Source organism: Brachyistius frenatus, unplaced genomic scaffold (assembly GCF_029030835.1).
Source record: "Brachyistius frenatus isolate BFR_SWC_R1_liver_20210118 unplaced genomic scaffold, ASM2903083v1 Contig_58, whole genome shotgun sequence".
In the NCBI taxonomy this organism is placed as follows: domain Eukaryota; kingdom Metazoa; phylum Chordata; class Actinopteri; family Embiotocidae; genus Brachyistius; species Brachyistius frenatus.
The window spans coordinates 1,595,635-1,613,649 of record NW_027210657.1 but is presented as its reverse complement, the minus strand read 5'-3'; the positions used below and the strand labels follow the sequence as shown (position 1 = coordinate 1,613,649).

Here is an 18,015-nt window from a genome sequence, read left to right as displayed (position 1 = left end):
TGCGCAATGAGAGTAAAGTTGGATGGCTGAAAAGTTTTTTCTGTGTTTCAAATACTGCATCATTATTAGGTTATGCGGCTAAAGTTGGCCACTTCGGTTGATTATCTATCCAACAAACATATTGAGTTTAAGGATTTATCTGTCTATTAGTAGCAGAGAGAGCCAACGAATTCATGGAATTCTTTCAGGGGGCCTGTGAGTTTGCAAAATGCCTTGAAAATACAGCATGTGACAGCAGTTTGTTTTTTTTTTGTTGTTTTTTTTAATCTTTGATACACTTCAGTTACTGGATTGGAAATATATTTTACTGAATAAATGTTCCCACTAAAATACTGTTGGTGGGGTCTATGAATCATCCAGAGAAACATAGACATTGTTGTCAGAAACACCTGTGGTTTTTGCAGTTTTAATCAGCTTATAAAAAAAAATAATTTCCACTGCGTTAGATGTATCAAAAGAGGGAAGACTTATGCAACTAAAACCCGATCTAGTTCCATGGCTGGATACCACAAGGGAAAATACTTTTTGTGGTTTGGGTGTACTGCACCTTTAAATATGTAAATGAAGTGAGGTTCACCTATTTTTTTTTTTTTTTTTTTTTTTTTTTAGTATTTAAAGAGGTTTCCAGTTAAATAAAAATGAAAGGGTGGTTTACAACACTTAACAGCCACCGTATCATTTACGCTTGATTTTCAATTTGTTGTCAAAAATATGTTGTCGATGCTTAGAGTGTGTTTAACTTGGTTTTACATTCTCACAAGAAATAAGTTGAGTTTTGGGTGATCTTGACACATATACAAACAGAAAGGCAAAAGGACACGTGTATTGTATCCACTAGTGGAAAGACGCATAACTGAAAAACAGTATATCTCTCACCATGAGAGAGGGTTCTTCTCTTCATCTTCATCTATAGCTGCTGTAGCAAATCAACTACTGATCCTGCTCTGCCATGAACATTATTTGGACTTCATACCTGGAAAATACACCGTGCAACTGTTCAAACACTCACACAATGTCAAACTGCAGGTGTGTATCGCCAGCATGTTGGTACCTGAGATCCAGAGGGTCACCGGGTCCACAAGGTTTCTCTTGAGGCTGTCAAGCAGCTGTTCAATTGATCCAGGGAAGGAAAAATAAAATTATGTACTTGGGTCAATAAGCCTTGATACGCCTGAAAGATATATCACATATTATATACTTGATTTGATGTTTTCATTTTTCTGGCAGTATTAAAAACTGCCAACAACAAAAGAATACAGAGGAAACAAATTTATCACTAAAGATTTTCTCTGAATTTAATCTGGACAACTATCAACAGCAGAAGAAACATTCCTGAAATGTGGTTAGAACGTTTTTGTTTTTTCAGTCCTCTGCGCAAAACTAAACACAGAGGGAAATCAATTAATTTGAACGATAAGACAGATCAGGAATGACTAATCCAATCATTTTCGACTAAGGCAGATTGATTTCAAGCATGATATTGTTGTGTCTATGTCTAAATTTAATAATGAAGCCAATACAAAGCCCACAGACCAAAAGACATGAAAATCCTGGTGTGCATATTATGAGTTTTTCTGCCACGACTCTCAAACCAACCTGGCAGACGGTACACATTAGACAGATTTCTGATTGTTTGGAATCTAATATTACAGACAATGGAAGGTCTCACTCAATACACATCTGTTTGCCATGGAAGTCTGCATGCAATTATCTGTTTCATAAAAAGTGTGACAGCTCCAGTATCTTTGAAATCTGACATAAAACAATCTGTTTTGCATCACACAATGCACATCTGGCTTTGAAAAAGACAAATGCACATTTATATTTTACATTAGTTTTCCCTGAGCTAATCTCTCAACCATATTGTATGAATTATTCTAATGAAAACTGATTTAAAGGGCACCAGTGTCTTTAAAAACTGGTTAAAGGTCAAACAAATTTCCATTGTAAATCATTATAATCATTATAATTAACCAGAATTACCATTTTGTGACAACAGTATTCCTTTCCATTGGTGTTATTTAAATGTCTAAAACAGCTGAGATGTGGATGGCAGGTAACAAAGGTCAGGATCCAGTCAATTTTGGATCTGGATATAGTGGATTCAACAGTTGGGAGTCATCTCAGACTATACTAGACTATAGATATATATATATATATATATATAGATAGATGGTGAAACCTTCTTTAATGCTACTAAACCTGGGGTTTTCATTAACATGTCACTTACCAAAAAAACAAGCTGATGTTAATGAAACGTTAAACCAGTCCCACTTAACGTTTTGGGAACATGACCTTTGTTTTAACGAATCTAGTTTTTTGTTTTGACATATACATTTTAAAGAGGTTGTTCTTTGTGTTTGTTTGTACTCTTTGTTTGAATATTTCTTCTATTTTACTCCGGTTGTTTTTTGTGTGTGTGTGTGTGTTTGTAAAAGAGTATTGGGACCGTGTTCAATTGTAATTTTACACTATTAATAAAACTGAATCGAACTGAATAATTAACTTTGCTTTTCTGTTTATTTTGACTGGCTCCTCTTTTTTAAATTACGACCAGTACTTGGTATATTTTTGTAAACAAATCAACAGCAGCTACCTTTCTGAGCGCCTTCCGTGCAGAGCTTCCTCCCGTCCACTCGACTGAACAAGTCCGGCGCCTAGCAACGGCCATTTCCTTCCTACGGTGTTGTATTTCCGGCGTAGAAGAAGACGCTCGCGCCTTGTGTGCATCGCTGGGTAAGCGCGTTTGTATCGCGATTGTTTTCTGTAACTAAAGCCAGTGGTTTCAACCGAGCAAACGCGACACTTAACATTTGTTTTTGTCGGTCTTTACTGTTACCTGACCGTATAATGCATTATTTTTGTTCGCTGCAGCGTGGCGGCGTGTCGGTGCAGATGTGCAGATGTGCTGTCAGATCTCAGAAAGTGAAATAAGGCCGTCCGCGGGATATTGTGCTCTTGAACTTTCGCGCGCTGATTACTGAATTGCAGCTGGTTACTTCACATTTCAGGCACCAGCTTTCTCTCATTATAGCGAATGCTCACTATGCACCAAAGTTTGTGTCAGCCACTGGCAGCAACGATGTTTTCACCGTGCCTCCCTTTTGATCTCCCTCTTTCTGAGCGCTGCCGTCTTGTCCAAATGGTCGAAAAAAAATATGATGGAAGTTTTAACCCTGGTGATCATTTTTATTCTAATGAACGGGCAAAATATTGTATCACCGGGTTTCAACCTGGCAAACGTACATCTGCACGAAAACCCAATCTAAATCTGGACCCAAAGATATGCATACATACACAAACTGCAAAATCAATAATAAAGGACAGCCTCTTTTTTTTTTTACAAAGAAAGTAGTGATTGACACATCTTAGTTTATCTGGCAGCTTATTTCAGAGTTAAAGTACCTGAAATGAAAGTAGATTTTTTTTTTTGCATGATATTTTAGTTGTGCTGAACTGATATCGATCTTTATAACCAGTCTTATCACAATATTAATGTTGTGTGTATGCATTCATTTGTCTGATTAATGACTCCAGTATGACTCATAAATTCCACATTATTGTGCCCCTCATTTTAAAGTGTTTTTTTTTTTTTTTAAGAGTTGGATTTTTTTTTTTAATGTCTACAAATTTTTTGCTTCATTTATTTTGTCATGCTTGTGCAGCTATGAATGTTGGGCGAACACTCTCCAAGGCTAGTCTGTCAACATTTGAAGAGCAAGCATGAGCAGCCTGGATCAGAACCAGCGTCTCGATCCTGGTTGCCGTGACAAAACAACGGTCTCAAGTGATCCATCAGACACTCGTGAGCTTGCCAGGCAGCCTCTCCAAGCTCTGAAATTGGCATCACATGTGGTGCTGGAGGAAGCGCAGCAGAAAGGCAGGTTGAAGTGCTCTAAATGTGGAGGATCAAGGATGTTCTTCTGCTACACGTGCTGCTCATTAGTGGGTGTCAACCCGCAAGAAATCCCCTTAATCAAGGTCAGTAAGAGGTTGGGAATCACTTGATTGTTCTGTTAACAGAGACCTTCAGCAGTGGAGTATTGCTAATATCCACAGTGGAAAATTGTATGTCTGTTATGCAAGATCTTTGGTGTGGTTGAAATGTGACTGCCTGCTGGACCTGAATCTGCATACTGTATGTTGTGCTCAGCTTCCTGTGAAGATAGACATCATCAAGCATCCCAATGAGACAGACGGCAAGAGCACCGCAATCCACGCCAAGATTCTTGCACCCAGCGACGTCACCATATATACTTACCCCTGCATACCTGACTTTGAAAAGGACAAGGTTAGTTGTTTTTATCATGAAAATTAATCATTTATTTTTAACCTTTATACCATTTAAGCATCATTAGCCTGTTTTCCATCAGTATACATTCTCAGAATGAAAAAACATTGAATTTGTTATACATTTAGAAGTATACAGCAGCTGCCGCATTTTCATATCAGGTATCATCATGTCACATGACTTGCAGAATTACGGTGGCTTTAGTGCACGAGCTATGTTCAGTATGTTTAGTGTTTTTGATAGTTACTGAGTATTTTCTTTCTTTGGCTTTTCCATGTATCTTAATAACAATAATAAATCACTGCATTGTAGAAACAACATTATGTAGGAATCATATTTTTGCACTCTTAGTTTTGGTTTGTATGACTGTCTGCTCTCTCCAGGTGGTGTTGGTGTTTCCCGGTCCAGGGGCCGTCACAGTTCAAGACATGATGCAGTGTTTACGTGACGGGGGCAGCAGCAGGTCACATCACTCCTCTGATGAACCCCGCGTAAAGAGGCTGAAAAGCCAGGAAGTTCGAGGTGCTGAGAACTCCAAGTCCCCAGATGAAGCAGAGAGCTTGGAGTCAAGGGTGTATCCCCTTCAGAGGGTGGTCTTCATTGACAGCACATGGAACCAGACCAACAAGATCAGCACAGACGAGAGGCTGCAAGGTAATCATGAAAGATTGCATTTGAGCAAGCTTTGACGACTGGTCATGATTAGGGGCAACAAAACAATGCTGTTTATCATGATCTCACTCTGTTCTCGTGTGCTTTCTGTCTGGCATGTGTTCTCTTCCCAGATTTGCTGCAGGTAGAGCTGACGATGAGAAAAACATGTTTCTGGCGCCGTCAGAAGGGAAAACCAGATACCTACCTCGCTACTATCGAGGCTATTTATTATTTCTTTAAGGACTTCCATGTGCATTGCCTTTCTCAGGAATACAACGGAGAGTATGATAACCTTCTTTTCTTCTACTCCTACCTGCACTCAGTCATCAACAAAGCAAAGACTTCAGCTGGAAAGTGCTGAGCAAAAAAACTGAAATCAGATACAAGAGACTGAACTGTAGCTGAAGAGCAGATTCATGCGTTTTATGGCTGAGAAGTTTGATTTTATAAGAGATACTGTGTAATTTTGTAAAAGAATATGCACTAAAGCACAAACTAGAGATTGAGAGAGTGGTTTATATGAGAGTAAAATCAAGCAATAGCAATTAAAGTCCTACACTGGACAACAGTGATCTAAAATTGTCTTCAAAGTGACAAGCACACAAGAACAGAGTATTATAAAGTCAGATGGGAAAAGTTTTATCTTGGTTTTCAATTCAAAATGATTCTGCTTATTCAGAAAAGAAATTGCATACATGACCAGTTTCTGAATTCAGCTTTGACAGGGCATTTTGTTTACACTCTTGCCACTTACTGCAAGTCCATTAAAGCTACAGAGAGTCAGACTTGCTTCCAATTTAAATCTTAAAATATAAAAGAAATGGAACTTGGATAAATGTAATTTTTTTTATTTACAAATCAGTGCACATTTGCATTTGAGTTAATCATGTCCCTTATTTTCACTAAAATCAAATGAGTCTCACCAACCTCAGTGATGGAATCCCATTCGTTACAATAAATATTTTCAATATCCTTCAAACCAATGCTGGAAATATAGTTTCTGTTAACCTGCCTTTGAACTCGAGAAGTAGTGGACACAACAGTAATGATTGGTAACTAGTAGAAGTTCTCTCTGATCTTGGCTTGCAGGCTGTCACAGGTCTTCTTGGCATCTCCCAGCAACATTGATGTGTTGGGTTTGTAGAAGATGGGGTTGTCTACTGCAGCGTAGCCCACACCCAAAGTGCGCTTCATCACTATCACCTGGAGGGGAAGTGTGTACGGTTACTTTTTGTATAATGTTGCCAAAAATCCAGTGATGTTGCTCAATCAACAGATTTAATAAAAAGGTAGATAAACCTGTTTGGACTTCCACACTTCCAGGACAGGCATGCCAGCAATTATAGAGTTAGGATCTTCTTGTGCTGCAGAATTCACAGTGTCATTGGCGCCGATGACCAGCGTCAGGTCCGTCTCTGTGGGTCACAAACATTCACACATAAGACAGAAAACCCCAGCACCACCACTTATCTTTGGCATAAACGGAACCATCTGTCTCAGACCGCATGCCTAGTTGCTAAGAAAACAATAACTGTTGTCCTAATAACATCTAAATATCTAGACACAACATGTGGCTGCTCCATGTGTAGATGAAGGGGGAGGACGGTAAATACAACTGCTCTCAAGAATTTATTGGGGGGGGAAAAATAAGTTTGCCTGGGAAGTCGTCATTGATCTCGTCCATCTCCAGGACAACATCGTAGGGAACACCGGCCTCAGCCAAGAGGACGTTCAGCTGTCCGGGCATACGACCAGCCACTGGGTGGATACCAAACCTGTTGAGAGATTGACGTTAAAACATTACAACCGATGCATTGATTTGCACTGAAAACACACTGCTTCCCTGCTCCTGTGGTGCCAGAATAAAAACCTGTCTCTAAGAATTATTCAGATCTTTTATTTAAAGAAAAGAAAAAAAGAAGACAAAAGCAGGTGTAGAAACTCACCTGACAGTCTTGCCCTGCTCACTCAGCATCTTCACCATGTCTGCAATTGGATACTGAGCTTTGGCTGCGCACAGACCCCAACCTGAACACAAAAATATCAAAACATACAATAGTTTAACAAATTGCATTCTCAATCTCGAGATATAAATGATTTCACTGGAATCTAGATTTTGAGATCTGAGAAATTGAGATTTGTCAATCCTCATTCAGGATTTGTGCTTTTGTTCAATGCTCTACTGTAAAATACACACTTGACAGTTCTTGTTCATTCTTAATGAACAGCAGGACAACAATAAAACCTGTTATTCCTCACCCTTTTTATTCTTTCTTTTTTCCTGCCCACCACAAGTCTCCCCTCTGTATTAAAATCATAACAGTTCAGACAGTTTTTTTTTTTTTTTTTTTTAAAAAGCATGTGTTGTGTGCGTTCGGGTCTCCTGCATGCAAAGAGGTGCTTTCCCTGCGTCTGCATAACCTCAGTTTAACCCTGGTGGTCAGGTACCTTGTAGAGTTCAGCATTACCCTTAGTCAAGTTTTTTTGAAGGCAGTCACACGTAACCCCGTATCTTCTAATTCCCCAGACAACCGGAGCCTTCTGTTTCTTCACTGCTGCGCTTTGTTATTGACAGCGCACGGAAAAGTCCTGAGTCTGGACTCGATAGCTCTTATGACTTTTCACTGTTTCTCTAATCAAAGCAGCATGTTGGACCACACAGCTGTCCTTGCGTTGGTTTGTAGCCATTGGAAAACAATAGCAGTCCCAATGTCCCAAGTTATTCAGTGGTTCCTCTTCCTCAGATGTCAGACTAGTCTGGCCTTTTCTAGTTAATAAATCAAGATCTCGCACAGAAAAAATAAAAATCAGAACCATCATCCTTCAGTCTTTGTAACCAGGTGGCTGTAGGAACCTTTTTTTTTTAACAAAGTGCTCCCTCTTGTGGTCACTGTGCTTCACCATTGTGAGATTAATTAATCACCACCATCAGTCCAAGATCCCAGCAGTTTCCAAACACTTTGCACCATTGCAGAGCATTTTCCAGAGCAGCTGTTTTGATCCACATTTTTGCCGAGCAGTCGGACCCAGATTTCTGTCAGTTAATCAACTGAGAGAAAGATAGATGATGTTATTGATCCTGACAGCCTGACCAGCTGCAGCTGGAGTGCAGAGAAGGATCCACTGCTGTCCAGTGATCAGAGACTCTGACAAGGTTGTGCTCGGCATTTGTCTCTTATGTCATGCCAAACTTCTTTCGACGCCTGTCTCTCCCTAAATATTCCAGTGTTTTTTTTTTTAAGGAGCGTCTCCAACTTTTGCTGAGGAAGAGCTTTCGCTACTGTTTTATATATAAATAATTTGAAATTCTCACCAAAATCTGGTCCAATTTTATCTAATGCTTCAGATGACTAAAATTCTCAATGAGAGATCATTTTTGCCCAATACACTATTCAAAATAAAGTTGTTGTTTTTTTTAAAATACTGTGGACTGGCTCCACACATAATGTTGGCGTTTAAATGTCTCAATGGGGCCAGGAATCAAACTGGGGACTAAATTCTGACAGCATTTGCACTCATGCGGTATGCGCCCTAAACTTTCAGCTGCTAACCAGATTTGGTTGAAATTTAAAAGGGTAACTACCAATTTTTCAGCTAAAGGTTGTGTTCAGTACAACTACATATGTTAAAACAGTTGTGTAAAACCTTGTTTGGCTCCAGGGGAAGCTGCACAAAATACATTTCCTCAAGTGAAGTCATTTCAGTCAACCTCAGTGAGAGCTAAAGACTACAAGTGTGAAAATGAGGCTTGTGGCTCGAGGTTTTATGACCCACTTCTAACATTACACAATTGAATTGTTACATTTAAGAGAATCAGGTTGCATTGTGGGTAATATAGGTACTTGGTTTTTCTCAACAAAAAAATGTATGGAATAAGACAATTAATAAAAAAAAATTAAAATATTCGGATGCTGTTAGTGTAAAATAAAAGTGTTTTGGCAATAAAATTCTGATCGATTTTTTTTTTTTTTAAACAACACTCCTTATTCATACCCACTGTATGGTGTATACCTGGTGTGATGATGATGCTGTTGGCGTCTTTGATGATGTCAATGGTCTGGTCCACATTGACCTCAGTGTGAGTGCCAACAATCTCCATGGGCTTACCGCCCGCCGTGGAGGTGGTGCCGTACCCACCCAGGATCACATTGGGCAGGGAGCGGTTCATAGCCTTGGGAAGAGAAGAGGACACTTAAAACACAGGTATTCATCATGAGTACACGTCTTAGTTCATACATGTGGCAGGAAATGACCGTCTACTCACCACACACATGATGTAGGAGAGGATGGCACCAGAGGATCCAATCAGAGCTCCTACAATCGTCATGAGGTTGTTGTCCAGTAAGAAGCCCTCAGCACACAGCGCCCATCCTGAGTAGCTGTTCAACACAGTGATGACCACGGGCATGTCAGCTCCTCCAATGGCTGCTGTCAGTGTAACTCCCTACGAGAGGTTGGAGAAGTTGCATATAGAACAAAAAGAAAAGTAAAACATTTGAGCTACTTGGTTGAAACTCGTTTGTTTCCAAAATGATATTTAAAAAAAACAACAATGTATTGCACGAGTTCCTGCTTAATCGATAACAACAGATACAAGTTAAAATTGTGTACCAGCTAAGATCATAAAGTATTTTGTCCTAATAATTCCCATTTCCCTCCCTAGGTTAAAGTCATTGACTAATTTGGTTCTAGTTAAAATATTATTTAATTTAGGTTGATGTGTTAGCATATTTCAAGATATAAAAAACAAGTCAAATTGACATTTTTATAGAAATAAGTTCCACGTCTTTAATTAAATATGTTTATGTGCTTCCCTTGTTCTCAGAATAATTAACATTTAAAACTCACCATAACAGTGGAAAGCCCAGACACTCCCATCAGACACCCCATGCCGGTGCCATAGCTGGAACTGAGCATGAAGGGTACCATGCCTCCCACGGACGCCGCCATCAGACCGGCGTTTAACATGTGTCGTCCAGGCAACTGCAGGGGGGAGGAGTCCAGGATGCCTACAACCAAAAACATTTCCAAAACACTTTTTTTTTTTAGAGAGGCCAGAAATTATTGTCACTCTTTTGTAGGGATAAAGGGGATATCACTGGCATGACAAAACAAGTAAGCAAAATTTTCTCTTAATCAGTGCTGAGTGTCTCTGAACCCTCAGACTTCTCCATCGAGGGCTCTAATCAGCTGTCTGATCCACAAATCAGCCAGTAACCCTCCACCAACCGCAGCCATTGCCCTGCCCTGCCCATAACAAGTTACCAGAAAGCTTCTCATGTGTTCCTCTTGATCAGTCGCGCTACAATGTGAATTGGAGGCTGCTGACACATGGACACAAACCCCCAGTCCAGGCCTGGATATAACAGAGGATCTTTGGCTTTAACTAGATGAAAGGGACAATCAGCGCCGGAGGACGCAAAGCTCGGTGTGTTTATATAGATATCAGTGTGTCTGTGTCAAAAGAAGACCAATGATCAGACTTGAAAAGGACACAGTATGCTGACTTTAATACTTCTAACATGTACAGTATGTATACACTTATACTGCAGATGATACAAGTTTTATTGAGTAGAATATATTACCTTGAAGCTTGCCGTAGGCCACCAGTGATCCACTGAAGGTGACGCCTCCGATGTAGGTGCCCAGATAAGCCACGGTCTTGACTACACCTGCGGCCGGGTGGGCGTCCAGGTGGGGGTACTCGATCATGAACTCGGCAACGCAGGTGAGAACTGCTGCCAGCCCCACGAGGCTGTGGAAGGCGGCCACAAGCTGCGGCAGGTCTGAGATTTCAATACGCTTGGCAATCGTCAGACCTGCAGTAGAGATATGAGAGATCGGCACGAAAGACAAAAAGAAAAGAAAATGAAAAAGAAAAAAAGAAGAGAGAGATTCCTGTGAGGTACTGTGTTTGGCTGAGTCAAACACTAGAACCAAACTTCTCATGCAACATACTGGCTGAAGAAGTAAAGAATTAGGTTGAAAAAGAGCAAATGGTTAAAAGGCAGACACCTGTTTTCAATTATGGGCCTGATCTTCAAAGCCCATATAATGAGGTCTAAGTTAAGTATTTAATTATGTTTTCTCAAAAAGTCAAGGACACTAAATCACCACTGAGTAAACCCTCATGTGTTTCTGCCTGTGTTCACATGTATGTTGACTTCAACATCATTTATTATCCTGCTCCTTAAATTACTATTAGCATGTACAATGTTCACACATGATGACAGCATCCACTCATCTCTGTATCTGGACAGGATGATTGAAGTTCTGTTATGAATTTGCAAAAACTGGAAGAGTTGCATGCAAAGTTAATCAGGTGTAACTCATTCATGGTGGTCTTTTCATTTTCTAAACAAACTGTTGGACTTCAAAGGCGTCACGCCCAAACTTTATTAATTTTGTTTCTTTTTAAATGGAAACTGAAACCCAGGAGGTTTCCTTGACATGATAAAGTAAAGCATATTTCCCAGGGGCTTTAAATAGAGGACGACAACAAGATCTGTTCTGAAAGTAAATTAGTCAGAGCTGCAATGAACGCTAATCAGTGCCAGAGTAGGCACTTTGCAGATAAATGGTTTACAATCTTTCATATAAGGAATGTGTGCGATCACAACATTATTTGTATGACAGTTTTAGATCCTCAAAACACAGAGAGCCACCTACCCAGGGTTCCCCCAGTGGCCATGGCCAGGGACATCTGCGACAGCAGCTCCGGGGAGGGTTTGACGGCACCGAGAGTGGCAGCGATGCCCCCCGCCACTCCCATCATGCCAAGGGTGTTCCCCAGGCGGCTGGTGCCCTGGGCAGAGAGGCCTGCCAGCGCCCCGACACAACACATGCCGGAGCCCAAGTACATCATCTGAGGTAGGGGTAGAGGAAAAAAACAAACAAACAAAAAAACACGTTGGACTTCAAGTTTTATATCATACAGTAAAGTTACCCTTAGATCATCAATAAGGAATTTATTAAATTCAATATTTTAATGAAAACTTTATTAAAATTGTCATAACGTGAATGGTGAGTTTAATAATTCAGACAGAAAATGATTTTGATGTCCTATTAGTCATTCAAGTAAATTTGCTAAAATATTAAACAATTAACAATTTGGAGGACCAAAAACAAGTTAAAGATGACACCTTAAACTCTGTGATGGTCATTCTTCAGTAGTCTCTCACATTTTATAGTCTTAACAATAAGCATTAATAAAATTATGTGCAATATGTGTGAAACAAGCCACACTTACAGGGTTCTTAAACAAAACAAGAAATACACTATGAACACATTGTGTACCACATACTCTTTAACGGATTCATGTCACTGATCACCCACTTAATACTACTTGTTACCCCGTTGATATATTTTTAATGGGAACAAAGTAGCGTGACAGTAAGTGGATTTCATTTCACCTGCTCAATGTTGTATCCAGCAGCCACCGAGGCTCCGTATCCTCCAACAAAAGAAGCCGCAGGCAACAAGTACAGGTAATTGTACTCAGGAGGGTCGGTGGGACGTTTAAACATGTCCAGCATCCTCTGAGTGATCAGAAAACCACCTACATAGGCACAGAGAAGCAATGATCAGTTTTCATTTGGTAGACCGGGCAATGAATTATGTGCTATACTGTTTGTTTTTGTGTTTTTGTGTTTGTTTTTGAGTGTCAGACCGGCAATGTTGATTGAAGAGACAAAGGCAGCAGCCAAAGCGAGACCCTCCGGCAGGGTGGAGGGTGTGAGACCTCCACCCATTAGCACCAGACCACCGACTGCTGTCAGACCTGGCCGAGAGGACAGACAGCGGAAAAAATAAAACACCTATATGCGGTTTCTAAATGTGGCCATCACCCTCTCACACACACTGCTGACCTGAGATGGCGTTGGTGACCGACATGAGAGGCGAGTGCAGAGCAGGCGTCACGCCCCACACCGTGTGGTATCCCACAATCCCGGCCAATCCAAACGTTGTGACCATCTGAGTGAAAGCGGCGTTGGGGGAGATGATACCGAGAGCCAGACAGGTGGACAGACCTGCAGAGACAAAGGAGAACAGTGCTATTGTTGTTATGTTTGTAAGTCCGTGTACGTCTCTCTCTCCTCATTGCTGCAGAGGGAAAAAGCTGAAGTTTCAATTGGTTGTTTTTTTTCAGTCCCATTAAAAGTAATGGAATAACTGAATAGGACAAACAAACACTTTTATAACCAGTTACACAAGTATTATGATTCATAGTTTCCTTGAAAGAAGTGAACTCAAATGTTATACTTTACGGAAAAATAGACTCCCCGCTGCCACAATTACATTTGACTGATCTGTGTTCTCTTAACAGTAATGATAACTTTTTTTTTTTTTTTTTTTTTTTTTTAAAAAGGGAAACTGTTTTCCAAGTAAAACCATTTGGAACTAGTAACAATGACTTTTTTCACCAGTTTAATCTGGAAGGTATTGTCCAGAATATTTGATAATTTAATCAATAAAACTTCCCAAATGGACACAAACTGCTTTTTGTTTTGTTCTTTTTTATAAAAAAAAAAAAAAAAAAAAAAAATTAAAATGTAGAACTTCTACATATTGTACATTCAGGCCAAGACAAGAAACATTCGAATCAAACAAAATTAAAGAATTTAATATGTTCTAAATTTCCATCGGGTTGATTGTATAATTTTATATAAATTTTGTTTAGTGCTTCGCAAAGAACTGTTTTATAAAATTGTACAAAATGTCCAGAATATTTCTGCATGGATCGGTGTACACGTGTCTGACCTGCAGTGTAGGCACCAGCTGAGGTCATGGTGCGGTTGAATGGAGAAACCTTCACTGCTTTCTCAGCATTCAACTCCGCGACCGTTTTCTGCTTTACTGGGACTGGCGGGGATGTTTTAGGGAGGGGGGACGGGAACATGTTCTGGCCTTCCTGGATACACCAGAAAACACACAAGAAGACCAGTGTGAGAACACAGAGGACGTCCACAAAGTTTTGCGTGAGAAACACACAACGAGAGTTTGGAGTTTTGCGTAGTGGGAGATCTCGACTGGACGGTGGGAGCACTCAAAGTACAAACTCATGGACTGCAGAGGAGAATATACTGAACAAACAGCAATCATGAATCAGTTAGCAGTGGTTTTGGAAGATAAATTCTCTTTTAAGGGGCCTGAATAATGCTTAGTTTAACAATGGGTAAACTGATATGTCTTGTTGAGGTTGCATGCTTTTTCTGCCATAAACAATGTGTCAAAGCCCAAATTCCTGGAAAAGTATATTTTAAAATCGTTCATAACATTCAAAACGTGAGCTATTCCCAGCTGGGACTGGGCTTTAGTACTTATTTGGCGCAGGATCTTAGCATGACAGGATCTGATAGCCCATGCAGAGAGGGAGGAAGGGATGCCAGCGGAGATGGAGGCTGCCAGTAGACAGTTAAAACAAATAAAAACCCACCCTCATAACCACAGTTCCACGGATAACATGATCGATTGTTCCATAGTCAAATTCTTCTTTGGGCTCGAAGTGGAAGTATTCCTTGTCTGGGCTAATGGCCTTCAGCAGCTTCAGTATGTTGTTTGAATACAGAGTGCTGGCCTGGGTGGCCATGCGGCTGGGCAGGTCTGTGTAGCCAATGTGTGTCACTCCCTAGTAAAGAGGCACATATTAGTACATTTCTCACAGTGGTGATTTCTTCTGGGTTTTTTTTCAAATAAAAATGTGCCAGCCGAGCAGAAACCTCACCTTGTGAACGTGCAGGTCTCCAGGCTTGATGGTTTCGATGTTGCCACCAGCCTCTGCAGCCAGATCCACCACCACAGAGCCGTCCTTCATTGACTCCACAAACTCCTTCTTGATCAATATGGGAGCCTTCTTCCCTGCATGAGAACAGGTGAGAGGGAGACGCATCGAATTCTTTTCACAATATCATCCAGCTTAAGAAACCGGAGAGTAAGCGGATGGTGAATCCAGTTAAAGCGTCAGTGATATATTTTTGACCACAAGGGAGCAGAAGAACCTCAAAAAGCATAAAAACGAGCTTATCAAGTAATTTGGGCTAAAGTGTTAGCAATGAATTGCCTACTTATACAGTCCACAGAAATGCAGTACCTTTAGCAATTACTCATTTTGTCAATATCAGATGTTTGCCTACCTCAATTTCAGCTTTCTATTAGCACCCACCAACTCCTGAGAAACATATCTGCTTTGTGCGTGGCCTCCAGGTGGCACAGCTTGCCAATGGTGATTTAGTCACAACTACACAGAACATTTCCCGACAGCTAAACCAAAGCAATAAGCTAAAACAGGATACAACAGTCATCATACTCCTTGTAGAGTTGGGAGGTAATTCTCAGTAGGCTTATCACAATGAATGAACCCTTTCATATCAGTCATTTGGTTCAATGATTTTATGAAAAAGACATTGACGGTTTAAACACCCAAACATAAAAACGATCCTGGGAGAAGGTACCAGTGGGACGAACCTGGAATCAGGGCAGTGGTGATGACAATGTCGACCTCTTTACACTGCTTGGCGAAAAGGGCCATCTCAGCTTCAATGAACTCCTTTGACATCTCCTTGGCATAACCTCCGACCCCCTCGCCGGACTCTTTCAAGTCGACCTCCAGAGGCTCCGCCCCAAATGACTTGAACTGCTCCAGAGCTGCTGGCCTGACGGTGACGAGAGAGTCAACTTATCATTATATCATAGTCAACATCACTCAGTCCGACACATAATATGTCAATGAATACCTGGTATCAAATCCTCGGACTATGGCTCCCATTGACTTGGCTGCTCCTGCTGCTGCTAAACCAGCCACTCCACCGCCTATAACCAGGACCTGTGTACAACAGAAACATCCATAAGTACCGAGAGGAGCTCTACTCTCCATATCACACCTTTCTAAGAAGGCGGAAACCTCTTATGCTGACTTGACAGTTACCTTGGCTGGAGGTACTTTTCCTGCAGCTGTGATCTGACCCGTAAAGAACCTACCAAAATGGTTGGAAGCCAGAACTACAGCCTTGTATCTACAAAACAAAATTTCAAGTCACATTCACTATAACTAAAGATTCCTGAACACCTACAAACATAAGAATCAGAATGTATTTTTCTTTACCCGGCGATGTTAGCCATGGAGCTGAGTGCGTCGTAGCCCTGTGCGATGGTGACTCTGGGCACCTGGTCCATGGCCAACACAGTGCTCTGCCTCTTCGACAACATTGCCATCAGGTCTGGGTTCTGCGCTGGATAGACGAAGCTCACCAAGGTGGACTGAGGCTTCAGGAGATCCACCTCGCTCACACTGGGGGCTCGAACCTAAAATCAAAAAAACAAGGTTACAAATCACGAGTGAAAATCCAGATGTAGAAATATCAAAAGTGTACAAAAAAAAAAAAAAAGGATCCAATCAGAAGACCAAATAGTGATATGGACAAACCTTGAGGACCAAATCTGAGCCAAGGGCTCCTTTGATGTCAGTGATGGTGGCTCCAGCATCTTTGTACTGTTGATCGGAGAACTTGGATTCGTCTCCAGCTCCGCTCTCCACTTGCACCCTGAAGCCCTGTTTGACCAGCACCTCCACCCCAGCAGGAGACAACGCCACGCGACGCTCATTCTGCATCGTCTCCTTAGGAACTCCAACCATCACATCCTTGTAGAGCACACCTGAACACACAAGCCAGCTGATAGTTGAGTTTGTTCACAAAAAAAGGCACAGAGTGCATTCACAGATCTTTTTTGAAACCATCATTAAAAGGAAGAAAAAAGAAAATAGGGGAAACTTTGTTTATCTTTTTTGTGCAACAGCAGAGGAAAGCATGTTTCTACCACTGAGATTGTGTAGCTGGAGACGGTGTCAGGTTACACATTTCTCTCCATTCATGGCACATGACCTGCCACCATGGAGACATTATTAGCAGGTGATTGGCCCTGAGCCAGCGCACACACACATGTAGAGAGAGGCCTGCACTCCTACACAGACACAGGAAAAATTCAAACTTAAAAGCTTTCAGTAACTCACAAAACTTTCACAAACACTCTGTGGCATGTGCCCTGCCAACACCCCCGGCTCTATAAGCAAACACCTGTCAACAGAATCTGCCAGACAGCAGCTAAGATTTTATATGTCACCTTTAACTGACCTCTCGTACGCTCTCGCATGTTAGCAGCGTCCAGAGCTCAGTGAGTGGAGCCACTGCCTGGTTCACAACAGCTTTCCCTATTTTGGGAACATCTCTAGCAACCTGTTGCAAACAGCTCATGATCTGTGGAGTTTTCTACTCCTCTGGACAGCAGAGTGTCCTTGAGTGAACTGTAACGCTCTCATTCCTCTGCTCAGACACAGAGGAAATCTCAACTCGGAAAGAAAGCACACCAACCCAGCCTGTCCTCTGGGAGAAATACTGTAAGGTTAAGCGGACAGATTTCATAAGAGGTGTACATTTCTTACCTCTGGAGGCCTTTTGGTCCCATAACACAGGGAAAGTTCTGAATTGCCTCCTTCCAGGTATTTTCTGATGGGCCCCTCGTTGGATCAAAGTGGCAGAAGAGCTGGAGATGCAGCGCAGGAGGGTCGACATGGCCACCAAGCGTCCGTCCTGAGACTCCCTCTAGGTCTTGATTATGAACACAAACAAGCAGAGATAGTGGATAATGTTAACACTACTTCTGCTCTGCTGTCAAACAGCTAAGCTCATTATAATTTCCTGGAGTCTGTCCTGAGTCCCAGAGTCAGAGTGCTGCGAGGCCTACAGTCTGCAGGGTGACATTTCAGCACAGGGCCCAGAGGGTTGATTACACACTGCGGGCTTCTACGCGAGATCTGGAAATATGACGGCACAGAGGGAAACTGTGCCAAGACTGGCCTGGTTGTTGGAGGAGAGGAATCAGTGATCAGATCAAGGGTTGTGGAGCTACAGGAGACAGCTCAGGACTGTAAAATACAGATAAACACATTCCTACACAATCAAAACTGGATAAATTTGGTGTTTACAAATAATATGGCCTTTCACAAAAACACCGTGACCAAAAAAAAAAAAAAAAAAACAGGCCAGTGTGGAAACTTGTGCCATGCTTGGTGCTTC

At 41.4% G+C, this 18,015-nt stretch overlaps 2 protein-coding genes across 2 annotated transcripts; one reads left to right on the top strand and one right to left on the bottom strand.

The window, feature by feature from the left end:
• Positions 1-2,688: 2,688 nt before the first annotated feature.
• Positions 2,689-6,247, top strand: dtwd1 (DTW domain containing 1). Its single transcript, XM_069705688.1, has 5 exons — positions 2,689-2,736; positions 3,666-3,981; positions 4,154-4,291; positions 4,675-4,945; positions 5,077-6,247. The coding sequence occupies exons 2-5, from the start codon at positions 3,724-3,726 to the stop codon at positions 5,304-5,306; spliced, it is 897 nt and encodes a 298-aa protein (XP_069561789.1). The 5' UTR covers positions 2,689-2,736; positions 3,666-3,723; the 3' UTR covers positions 5,307-6,247.
• Positions 5,569-17,731, bottom strand: LOC138625025 (NAD(P) transhydrogenase, mitochondrial-like). The gene is made up of 21 exons (XM_069705676.1): positions 17,382-17,731; positions 16,368-16,597; positions 16,047-16,246; positions 15,870-15,957; positions 15,679-15,767; positions 15,410-15,597; positions 14,670-14,803; positions 14,382-14,573; positions 13,706-13,856; positions 12,814-12,975; positions 12,615-12,725; positions 12,358-12,503; positions 11,615-11,810; positions 10,531-10,764; positions 9,794-9,954; positions 9,210-9,389; positions 8,957-9,116; positions 6,892-6,973; positions 6,602-6,720; positions 6,245-6,360; positions 5,569-6,148 (listed from the first exon to the last, which is right to left on the bottom strand). Exons 1-21 carry the CDS (start codon positions 17,509-17,511, stop codon positions 6,002-6,004), a joined length of 3,216 nt encoding a protein of 1,071 aa, XP_069561777.1. The 5' UTR covers positions 17,512-17,731; the 3' UTR covers positions 5,569-6,001.
• Positions 17,732-18,015: the final 284 nt, after the last annotated feature.

Excerpts from the sequence above, each read along its gene's own strand:
- dtwd1 (XM_069705688.1), top strand. The coding sequence starts at position 3,724 with ATGAGCAGCCTGGATCAGAACCAGCGTCTCGATCCTGGTTGCCGTGAC. Across the intron at positions 3,982-4,153 it reads AAGAAATCCCCTTAATCAAG|CTTCCTGTGAAGATAGACAT; the intron begins GTCAGTAAGAGG and ends TGTTGTGCTCAG. Across the intron at positions 4,946-5,076 it reads CACAGACGAGAGGCTGCAAG|ATTTGCTGCAGGTAGAGCTG; the intron begins GTAATCATGAAA and ends TTCTCTTCCCAG.
- LOC138625025 (XM_069705676.1), bottom strand. The coding sequence starts at position 17,511 with ATGTCGACCCTCCTGCGCTGCATCTCCAGCTCTTCTGCCACTTTGATC. Across the intron at positions 15,958-16,046 it reads TCCATGGCTAACATCGCCGG|ATACAAGGCTGTAGTTCTGG; the intron begins GTAAAGAAAAAT and ends TTTGTTTTGTAG. Across the intron at positions 6,721-6,891 it reads GAGCAGGGCAAGACTGTCAG|GTTTGGTATCCACCCAGTGG; the intron begins GTGAGTTTCTAC and ends ATCTCTCAACAG.